A 10,377-nucleotide genomic window follows, 5' to 3' on the forward strand; every position below is an offset into this window, starting at 1 on the left:
GTATTTCCCGAGGGGTTGTTTACTTTTCAATCCCTTTTCTCACTATTTTCATCACTCTTTTGAAATTTTTAAAGATGTTTTAAAAAGGTTCTACTGAACTAAGATGTTTTTATGAGTTTTATTGCTCTACTGCATTGTTCTGGACATACTATTTTGCTGTAGCATTATGCTGTGGTTTACGTATTTTCTTACTGCTCAGCTGCCTTTACTTTTATTAATTACTGAATTGGCATACTCACATTACTCCCTCCACCCTTTGTGCAGATCTAGGAGTCTTGGGTCACAATAGCGAGTGTTGATCAGCTTCCCAGCAGGTCTTAAGAGTTGACTAGGTAGCTGCTTGGAGTTTGCAGCCCAGTGCTTCTCCTTTCTATCTTATTCAACTTTGTATTAGTTTTTTTTCAGACTATGTTGTCTTTTCTTATTCCTAGACGAGTTGTAGTTGCTCATGACTGGTGATACCCCGATGTCGGGCTGTGTTGTGTTTCTACCTGTTCATTTTACTTATACTATGGGATTTTAGTTAATTACTGGCTTTAAATGACTTATTATGCATTTTTGGTTGGTGTTGGGGTTTGTATCGGCTTGTCTAGTTTCACGATAACTGCCATCACGACTGGATCAGTTTAGGGTTGTACAAGTTAGTATTAGAGCCTAGGTTACATAGGTCTCACGAGTCATGAGCAGGTTTAGTAGAGTCTCACGGATCGGTACAGAGACGTCTGTATTTATCCTCGGGAGGCTGTAGAACCTTTAGGAAAACTTTATATACTTGAATTCTTTTCATGCAAATATGTTGATCCTAGTACTAAACTTCTGTTACTCTATTCTCTCACAGATGGTGAGGACACGTGCTACCAGTCAGGATAGACGACTACCAGTACCACCAGTTGGGGCCACCAGAGGCTGAGGAAGCGGTCGAGGCTGTGGTAGGGGCAGGGGTGCAGCCCGCACAGCAGCTAGGGTAGCACCTGCAAATTCATCAGTCACCTAGTGCATGATCGGGTTCTAGTTGTGGACGCTCCAGCGACACCAGCTCAGGCACCGGTTGTGCCTATTGTGATTCCAGGCCTTTATGAGGCCCTGGCCCAGATTTTGTTAGTGTGCACTGGCCTAGCTCAGACAGTCTCAGTTACTACAGCTGAAGCTACTTCTCAGGCTAGGGGAGACACTCAGACTCCTGCCACTCGCACACCTGAGTAGGTCGTACAGGGACTTCAGACACGGGGGCACATCCAGCCCAGTAGGTTGCAGCTACTCAGGACTATGTGGCTCCTGTTATGCCAGAGGACGAGCAATGTAGATTGGAGAGCTTCGGTAGACTCATGCCTCCGACTTTCAGTGGTGCAGAGGGCGAGATTGCCTAGGGTTTCTTGGACAAGTGTCAGAGGATGCTGCGGGCCGCAGGTATTCTGGAGACTAGTGGTGTCTCATTCACTACTTTTCAGTTCTCTGGGGCTGCACTTTGTTGGTGCGACGCTTACGAGAGGCGTAGGACGATTGACGTAGTGCCCGTTTCTTACCAGCAGTTCTCTATTCTCTTTCTAGAGAAGTTTGTACCTGATTCTCGCCGAGAGGAGTTGCGCAGGCAGTTTGAGCAGCTTCAGCAGGGTCACAGATTTGTTTGCAGTGTGAGATACGGTTCTCTGAATTGGCTTGTCATGTGATCTGGTTGGTTCCCACAGATCAAGAGAGGATCGGGAGGTTTATAGATGGCCTCGATTTTCAGCTTCGATTTCTTATGACCAGAGAGAGAGTATCTGGTGCTACTTTTGATGAGGTTGTTGACATAGCTCGACAAATTGAGACGGTTCGTGGTCAGGAGAGGATTGAGAGGGAGGCTAAGATGCCTTGTAGTTAGGGTGGATTCAGTGGTACTACTCATGGGGGTCAGTTTCAGCACGGTAGCGGCTGTCCATTCAGGCATGCTCAGTCAGCTCGCCCAGGTTATCGTGGAACATCATCGGGTCATGGTTCACACAGTTCTCATCAGGTCCATTCATCACTCAATGCCCTTCTAGCCCAGAGTTCGTCCCGTGCTTCATCAGTTCAGGACTCCTCTATGCTAGGTTCTTCTGCTAGTCATCCTAGTTCTAGGGGTTCCCTTCAGTCCCCGTCTCCAGCACCAGGGAGTTATTGTGAGTGTGGAGAGTTAGGTCACATGTGGAGGCAGTGTCCTCGTCGTCTTGGGGGTTCATCTCAGCAAAGGAGTCAGCAATCGACTTTAGCACTAGTTACCTTTCCACCCACCACACAGCTAGCTAGGGGTCGCCCAAAGGGAGAGGTCGATCAAGTGGTGGTCAGGCCCGTTTCTATGCACTCCCAGCTAGACCCGATGCTATTGCTTCAGATGCTGTGATTACAGGTATTGTCTCAATCTACCACAGGGATGCCTGTGTGTTATTTTATCCTGGTTGCACTTTTTCATATATGTCATCATATTTTGCTCATTATTTGGATATGCCCCGTAAGTCTCTTGTTTCATATGTTCGTGTATCTACTCCGATGGGCAATACTATTGTTGTGGATCGTGTGTATCGGTCATGTGTGGTGGCTATTGAGGGTTTGGAGACCCGAGCGGACCTTTTGTTGCTTTTTATGGTGGACTTTGATGTGATATTGGGCATGGATTGGCTATCTCTATGTCAAGCTATATTGGACTGTCATGCTAAGATAGTGACGTTGGCTCTGTCGGGTGTGTTGATACCCAGTTTTTCTATATATATATTTTAAATATGCATAAATTGCTTCAAAATAGCATATATATTCATATATAAGCATGCACAAGGTTTTTATAATTTTTTCCATAATTTTAAGGGTTTAAATTGATTTATTTCCTCCCATTTTATTCATAAAAAACCCAATAATTATTTCCAAAATTATTGTTATGATATTTTATTTATTTGATTTCTATTCTTATGCAAAAATATGTCTAATATAATTTTTATGTATTTTAATAATTAAATTTAGTATTTTCTAAGCTAAACTGCATATAATTGCAATGTTAACCATTTTAAGGTATAATTATATTTTATATGCGTAAAATTGGTCCCTATATTTTTAAAATGTTAATTATTTATTTTAAATCATTTTGACACATTAAATTATTTTTTCAGAAATTATCTATTATTTATTGTAAATTAAAATAAGAAAAGTGGCTATTTAAATAATAGCCAGATTTGGATTTCAATTGTAGCCCAAATTGGACCCAATCCCCAACCCAATTTACTATTAAATAACCCAACCCAGAACCTATAAACCCTTACCCAAACCCGAAACCCACCTACCCGGTTGAATCCTGACCGTTAATCTCTCAGATCAATGGTCCACACACACCATTTCCTTTTTAATTCCTAAACGACCCCCTGACCCTACTCATTTCCAAACCCCCGCTGCCTTTAGATGCTCTCATCTCTGTTCTCTCTCAACCTAACCCTAATCATTCTTCAACCATCTCCTCCTTCTCCAGTAATCTCCGGCGACTACCTTTCACCCCAAGCCTCCAATGGTCATTCCACCACCTTGCTCATCATATCTAAGGCCTTCAAAGGTCCTGGGCCATGTCGATTTGGATCTAGGGTTTCTGTTTCTGTTATTCATGGCTTCTCCGGTGTGATTTTGGGCAAAATCACACCTAATATGTTACGATCGGTGAAGTTTACAACAGGTTCTTTTGTTTCTATCTGGGTTTCCTTTGAAACCCTAGCTCTCGTCTGAATGTCTTAGATCTATGATATTTTTATGCTTTAAGTCTGTTTTTTCCTATGTTTTGCACTATTCTCGAACTTCTTCTGAAAGACCCTCAACTTTAAACCGTTTTACTTTCTTTAAAAATTAGGGTTTCTCGGAGTTTCTTCTACACTTGTTTTAACCGATTTTTCTTTATGATTAAACCTCTTTCCTTGCTTATTTTGACTGATCTTATGTTCTTACTGTTTTTTAACTCTACTATGTTAAAAAGCCCTAATTTTTCTAGATCTTCTTTGCTTTGGTTTTGTGTGTTAGCATGACTACCTGATTTTGTTAAGTTTATGTTGGTTACCATGCTTCGAATGAGTTTTCTAATGAGTCTTACCTATGTCACTTCTGTATGATTGTGTTCATCTCTTGCTTCTTTCTGTCGACATGGCTGACCTTGCCTATTGCTACGCCTGTTCGTTCCTCTCTATTTATATGTTGAAGTAAAGAATCATGACTCCCTCTTGATTGATTTTAATTTCCTTAATTTATGGTTTGATTGCAAGATTTCCTTTCAAAACCCTAAAATTCTACTCGTCTATATAAATTGACTGATTCCATTTCCTTATTTGCTGTGATACTTCATCCTTACTGAATACTTTCCTTAATTGGTATATTTTGTACTTAGACCCAATCATATGCTCTATACTTTCACTACCTCTTATATGGTAAAAATCAGTCTTTCTCAATTGATTTTCTTTCCTTGGTTATCCCTGTTTGTATCCGTTTAAGCCGTGATTCCTTGATTAAAGGGGAGTACTTGTATTTATGTGATTCTAATTGTGATTACTTCCATAATTGTGCTAAACCTTTACTTGTTACCTTATTTTCTGTATTTTTTCAAAACAATAAATACCCTAAGTCTTTCATTAACAGGGAGACACATGGTTTTCAAAGCTACCCCTTTTACTAAAAATCTCAGCTCTCCCCTCTATCTTATGCTATTTGCTGCTATTAGCCGGCTGCAAGCCAAGGCTAATCATCCGTGCTCTCTTGTTTTTTCATTATGCTTACTTCTCTCTTCACTGGTATGTCCTATTTTTAATTTAAAGCCTCAACAACAACATGCTTCTCTTATTGTTTCAATTTCTCTTATTTCTAGTTTACTTCTACTTGTGGTTCTATTGTGAAACTTGTAGTTAAGTTACATTATCAGCATGTTGTTATGTCTCTCCTTCCCTTTAGATTAATGTATTCCCTTTTGTGTGTTTCGTAGCATGCCTTGTCAATTGTCTTTTACTTATTGTGTACTGACCATCTTATGAATCCCCAAATCCCTATCCCACTCTATGTGTTTGTGTTCTTCATGATTGGTTTGTGATTATGCTAGTGTCAACTATTTCTGAGCATGTCCAAACCAGTACCAAGACCCTTGTTGGGTTATGTTTTTGCAATCAAATGTCTATGTGTCCCAAACCCCTTGACCCCTGTGTGGCTACTGAATTCATTTGGATTTTGTAGACTAGCTGTGTCTAATCCTATCTTAAAGTATTTGACCTTTGTTCACTACTCCAACTTCTTTTCAAACAATCTCTGTTGCTTTATTAATTGCTTTCAAAAACAGACTTTCTGATCCAGTCCTTAATAAACCTTGTTTTTCAACTTGTGTCCTGCACTTCCACTTTACTCTTAGTCAATAAGTTCTGCCCCCTATGGTATGTGTACTTCCTTGGGATCCTCTTGAGATCCCTCTAAACTCTGGCATACTGAGGCTGGCCTTTCCACACTGCACTAGTTCAATTCTTGGTTGCTAAGTCTAGGTGTAAGCATTGCCTGGGGACCTTGAGACCCTTAGGGAACTTTGATGCACCTAGACTCTGATTTGTCTATGGAATTAAGGCTTATGCGACTATTGGAGGCTTTGGGGAAACTTGGGCCTAATTGCAGGTTCCCTATAGAATAGCTTCTTGATTTTCTATTTTACTTATGTAATTCATTTATTGGTTTGTAATAATTTGTAATCAGTTATTTGGGGGTATTTAGTAAAAGGGTGGGTAAATGTATACTTTCTAGGGTAATATGGATAGAAATCCTGCTCTTAGGATCTTATTTTTAAAATCTGCTTGCTTTAATCAATAGAAAACATGCTCATAGGGTTTTACTCTTTTAAAACTGATTGTTTTGCCTAATAGAAATCATGCCTATTGGATCTCATTTCCAATTTCGTTTGCATCAAGTAGAAATCATGTTCCTAAGGTTCTGCATTTTGTCATGTTAGAAACCATGTTTATAGGTTCCAAACAATCATGTCTTAAATCAGTAGATGCCATGCCTATAGGACTCAATTCCAATTCAGTTTTAATGAGCATTCCTGTATGTTGCTGCAAATCCATTAAAATTAGTAATCCACCTAGACATCATGCCTATAGGGATTCTACTCGCAATACTGTCTGATAATTTAATTCGGCCTAATAAATCAACTTCACTACACCTCGTTCATTTTTTTAAAATAATTCGGCCTAATAAATCAACTTCACTACACCTCGTTCATTTTTAAAAAAAAAAACTGGTCTTATTAAGTATTAAACATTTCCTGAAACAAACTCTTTTACAATTGCCTCAATCTCATTAGATATCATGCCTATAGGTATTAAAGGAGTCTATTTCAAAAAACCTGTTTGTTTCTGCATTAACATAGATGCCGGTACTGCATATAGGAAAGCCTTAGGGCGTTTTCAAAAAAAAAACTGCATTTCCCTAAAGTTGTTTCTGTCGTTTAATGTTTTTGATCATAATACGCTTAAAAAAAGGAATCCCTAGGTAACTACTAGGTTATAACTTCTGGGTATAAAAGTTTTTGTCTATTTTTGCATATTCACTTAGATATCTTGTTTTAGGACATTAATTAATAAAGACCTTAATTGTGTTTGAGTCGTGCTGCTTGTATGTTTACTTGAGGAGGAAATTGTGAGCCTCTTATTTGCTCCCATTATGTGTGAAAGTCCTAAATGTTTTGACTATCGCTTTAGAGTTTTCACATTTCTAAACCTTAGGGTTACGTCTAGAACTACCTATAGGTAGAGGTCCTAACCCCCTCTGAGACCATTAAGAAGGGACATGTAGCAGCACGCAATAGGAATCAGTGACCAAATACTCGTTTTGCATGACCAATAAGGGGATGAGAAGGGTAGACATGGGATATGATGACTACGCGTTAATATCACGTGTAGCCCCTCATTGAGGAGTGTTTACCGTATATTGCATGGGGTGATCCTATAGGATAAACAACCTAGGACCCCTCTTTACCAAATCCTCTCTCTCTATTTAAGCTTATTTAAACCTTTATCTTGCCACATGAGTTATCTAACGTGCTTTACTAGCAACTTATTTGATTAAACTGTTTATATGGACTAATTTATAAATATAAGTTGGGTCGGGACCCACAGTTGTGGACCAAGAGGGGTGCCTAACACCTTCCCCTCGAGGTTACTTCGAGCCCTTACCCTAATCTCTGATAATGCAAACCAACTCAGAGTTAATTGCTCTAGGTACCCAAACATACCATAACCTGTTAGGTGGAAACTCTTCAAATAACCAGTTCCCAAAAGGAAATGAGTCATTTCACCCTGTAAATGTCGAAACCCGGACCTCTTCCCCATAAAAAAGGGGAGGGAGAAAGGGGGCACGACAGCATGGTGACTCGGCTGGGGATATTTTTGGCTCTTACCATAACAAACTTGTCTTTTACAAATTAGTCCAAGCATGCTTATCCCGTACCTTTTCCACTTATTTGGGTTTAACTGTCGATTTTTTGAGCATTTTTGTTTCCTTTTTCTGTAATTGTCTTTTAAATTATTTAAATGTTGTATTTATTTTATCCTACGTGAAAATACTTGCCTACATGTTATTAACTGCTGCATAAATCATGCTCCATATCATATTCCACTCCTGCGACACAAATTTGGTTGCGCTCTTCCTATTTATTACCCTTAAATTCGGAAAGGCTTATTTGCGGTAAAACCAGTCGATCAGCGGCGCAGTCGACGGTTCCGTGCCTTTTCCCTCAAGTTGTCCGCTTGAGGGTACCAGTCTAAAACCCCATAGAAGCCTTACTCTGTTTAAATTTTGCATGCATCATGGTCAAACCTAGTCGGATCAGTTATGTTGTCCGCATAATGACCCTTCAAGATAAGCCTTATCAGAGTCCATCGGGTTTTCCATAATCCCAACGGCCGCAACCACGTTTTGTGCATTTGTTTTGGAGAACTAAAGGCTGATATGCTGATCGTAAATGTATAAATAGTCGAGTCCGTTGGAGATGATTCTAACCCTTTTGTTCACTGAAATGAGGAACGAGGTCCCCAGTTTTGGTATGGTTAGCACGCCCCCACTCTTGCTAGATTGGTGGAGGAGTCTTCCATCAAATGACCAAATCAATGAGTGGAAAGAGAGGGCCGCCAAAGCTAGCAAAGAGCTGGAATATCTGGAATACAGTCTGCTGGAATTGGAAGGAAAAGTGAGGAAGAGAGTCACCGACTACCAGAACGTTGAGGGAAACTAAGGAGAATACCTAGCAAAGGCATTTTTACTGGTGAACCTACACGAACTGAAGGATTTGATCAACGAGAGCATTCAACCCGAAGGAAGTCCTCCTGGGACCAAATAGATTAGATTTACTTGCTTTTCTTAAAATGTAATAAGGCCAAGTGCTAGTAGTGACTTGTTTTATTATTATGTTAGTGTCATTTTTGGATTCGTCTACTTTTATATTATGAAATGAAGCATTTATCAGCATTTGAAGTTCTCCAAATTTATTTGTTGCTAGGCCTACCTTGGGCACAACGAGGCTCCCAAATTAGGATACGAGTTTATATCTCGCAATATGTGTTTAAATACTGCAAACATTTCAGAATCTTCACTAACTTGTTACCTTTTTGTTTTTGTTTATTTTTTTTATTATTCCCATCCCCTTAGGTTGGTTCATCCATACTGGCCTCGTCAGCATATCATACCAGATCTAGAGGCCCTGCACCTCCTCTTCCTCTAAGCAACACAAAAGCAGAGGGAAAGCAAAGATGGACAACTTAAGTGGAATACAAAAAGAAAACATTGAGAACGCAGAGACCTCCGATGGTCGTAGTACTCCGTCCCTGAATAACCTGGTTTTGAGACTTGAACAAAAGATACTAGAACTGCAAGGAGAACTCGAGCAGGTCCGCAGCCTGGCAAACATGTCACTTACCCTCAATGTCCCTGATATCCACCAACAGAATGCAAAAAACCCAACACTTTCTCAAACACACAAAACCAACAGCCGCAAAATCCTACCATACCAAATCAATACACAACTCTACCACAAAATCTCGATACCAACTCTACCACAACAGCACCGGCCAATCCCGTACCCACCAACCACCACTTACCACACTCCCCTAAATACACCACCACTCATTCCCGATCCACAAAACTCCACCAATGACCATCACTATACCTAAGTTCCTAGCACCCATCAGAGCAAGCCCATATACGTGGAAACTATACCACATTCTACCCAGCCAATCTCCTGTGCACCAGAATCCTCCAAAAAGGACATGTTGATTAAGAACATGGCCGAAGAACTCAAGAAATTAACAAGTTGAGTTCAAGGTGTTGAAGGTGACAAAGGAATAGAAGGTCTGAGCTACAAAGATCTATGCATACAGCCCAATATGGAATTGCCAGAAGGGTACAAACCTCCCAAGTTCAAAATGTTTGATGGTACATGTGATCCCAGGGTCCACCTAAGGACCTACTGTGACAAGCTTGTCGGGGTTGGAAAAGATGAAAAGATTCGAATGAAGCTCTTTATGAGGAGCCTTATTGGGGATGCGTTATCTTGGTATATCAGCCAGAATCCCAAGAAATGGTCCAATTGGGTAAGCATGGATTCAGATTTCATGGACCGGTTCAGGTTCAACACAGAAAATGCACCTGATATCTTCTACATTCAGAATTTCAAGAAGAAACCTACTAAGACTTTTCGCGAATATGCTACCCATTGGAGGTCGGAAGCTTCCATGGTCAGGACCGCTTTGGACGAAAAACAGATGAATAAATTCTTCGTCAGAACACAAGATCCACATTATTATGAGAGACTGATGGTCATCAAAAATCATAAATTATCTGATATCATCAAGCTCGGGGAAAGGATCGAGGAAGGAATCAAGAGCGGGATGGTAACAAATTTCGAGGCACTGCAAGCCACGAATAAGGCACTCCAATAAGGTGACATATCGAAGAAAAGAGATGTTGGGGCAGTAATGGTGGCCTAGGGCCCAAAAACTCCACCCACATATCAAACACCTCTACCCACATACCAGACACCTCCACCCACATACTAGACACTTCCACCTACATACCAAACACCTCCACTCACATATCAAACATCCCCACCTACATATCAACCTTCATCTCCCAGATATTCACAACCAGTCGTTGTCCATCATACCTATAATTCCCGACCATCCCATTTCTAGTAACCACCAACTCGCCAAAATTATCCAAGACCAAGACCCAATTTCGACCGCAAGCCACAAAGACAATACACCGCCATTGCTGAGCCCATCGACCAATTGTATGAAAGGTTAAAGGCCGCAAGTTACATCACTCTTATTCCCGCCATGGAGCTAGAAAATCCACCCAATGGGTCAATCCTAACAA

The 10,377-nt window shown here is 40.4% G+C and overlaps 1 protein-coding gene across 1 annotated transcript; it reads left to right on the plus strand.

Moving 5' to 3' along the window:
- The first annotated feature begins 9,386 nt into the window (after positions 1–9,386).
- Positions 9,387–9,941, plus strand: LOC138874946 (uncharacterized). Its single transcript, XM_070153746.1, has one exon. The coding sequence runs from the start codon at positions 9,387–9,389 to the stop codon at positions 9,939–9,941; it is 555 nt and encodes a 184-aa protein (XP_070009847.1).
- The last annotated feature ends 436 nt before the right edge of the window (positions 9,942–10,377 follow it).

Source organism: Nicotiana sylvestris, chromosome 8, assembly GCF_000393655.2.
Source record: "Nicotiana sylvestris chromosome 8, ASM39365v2, whole genome shotgun sequence".
Taxonomy (NCBI): Eukaryota; Viridiplantae; Streptophyta; class Magnoliopsida; order Solanales; family Solanaceae; genus Nicotiana; species Nicotiana sylvestris.

What these genes read in the sequence shown, in the direction of transcription:
- LOC138874946 (XM_070153746.1), top strand. Translation starts at nt 9,387, where the DNA reads ATGGAATTGCCAGAAGGGTACAAACCTCCCAAGTTCAAAATGTTTGAT.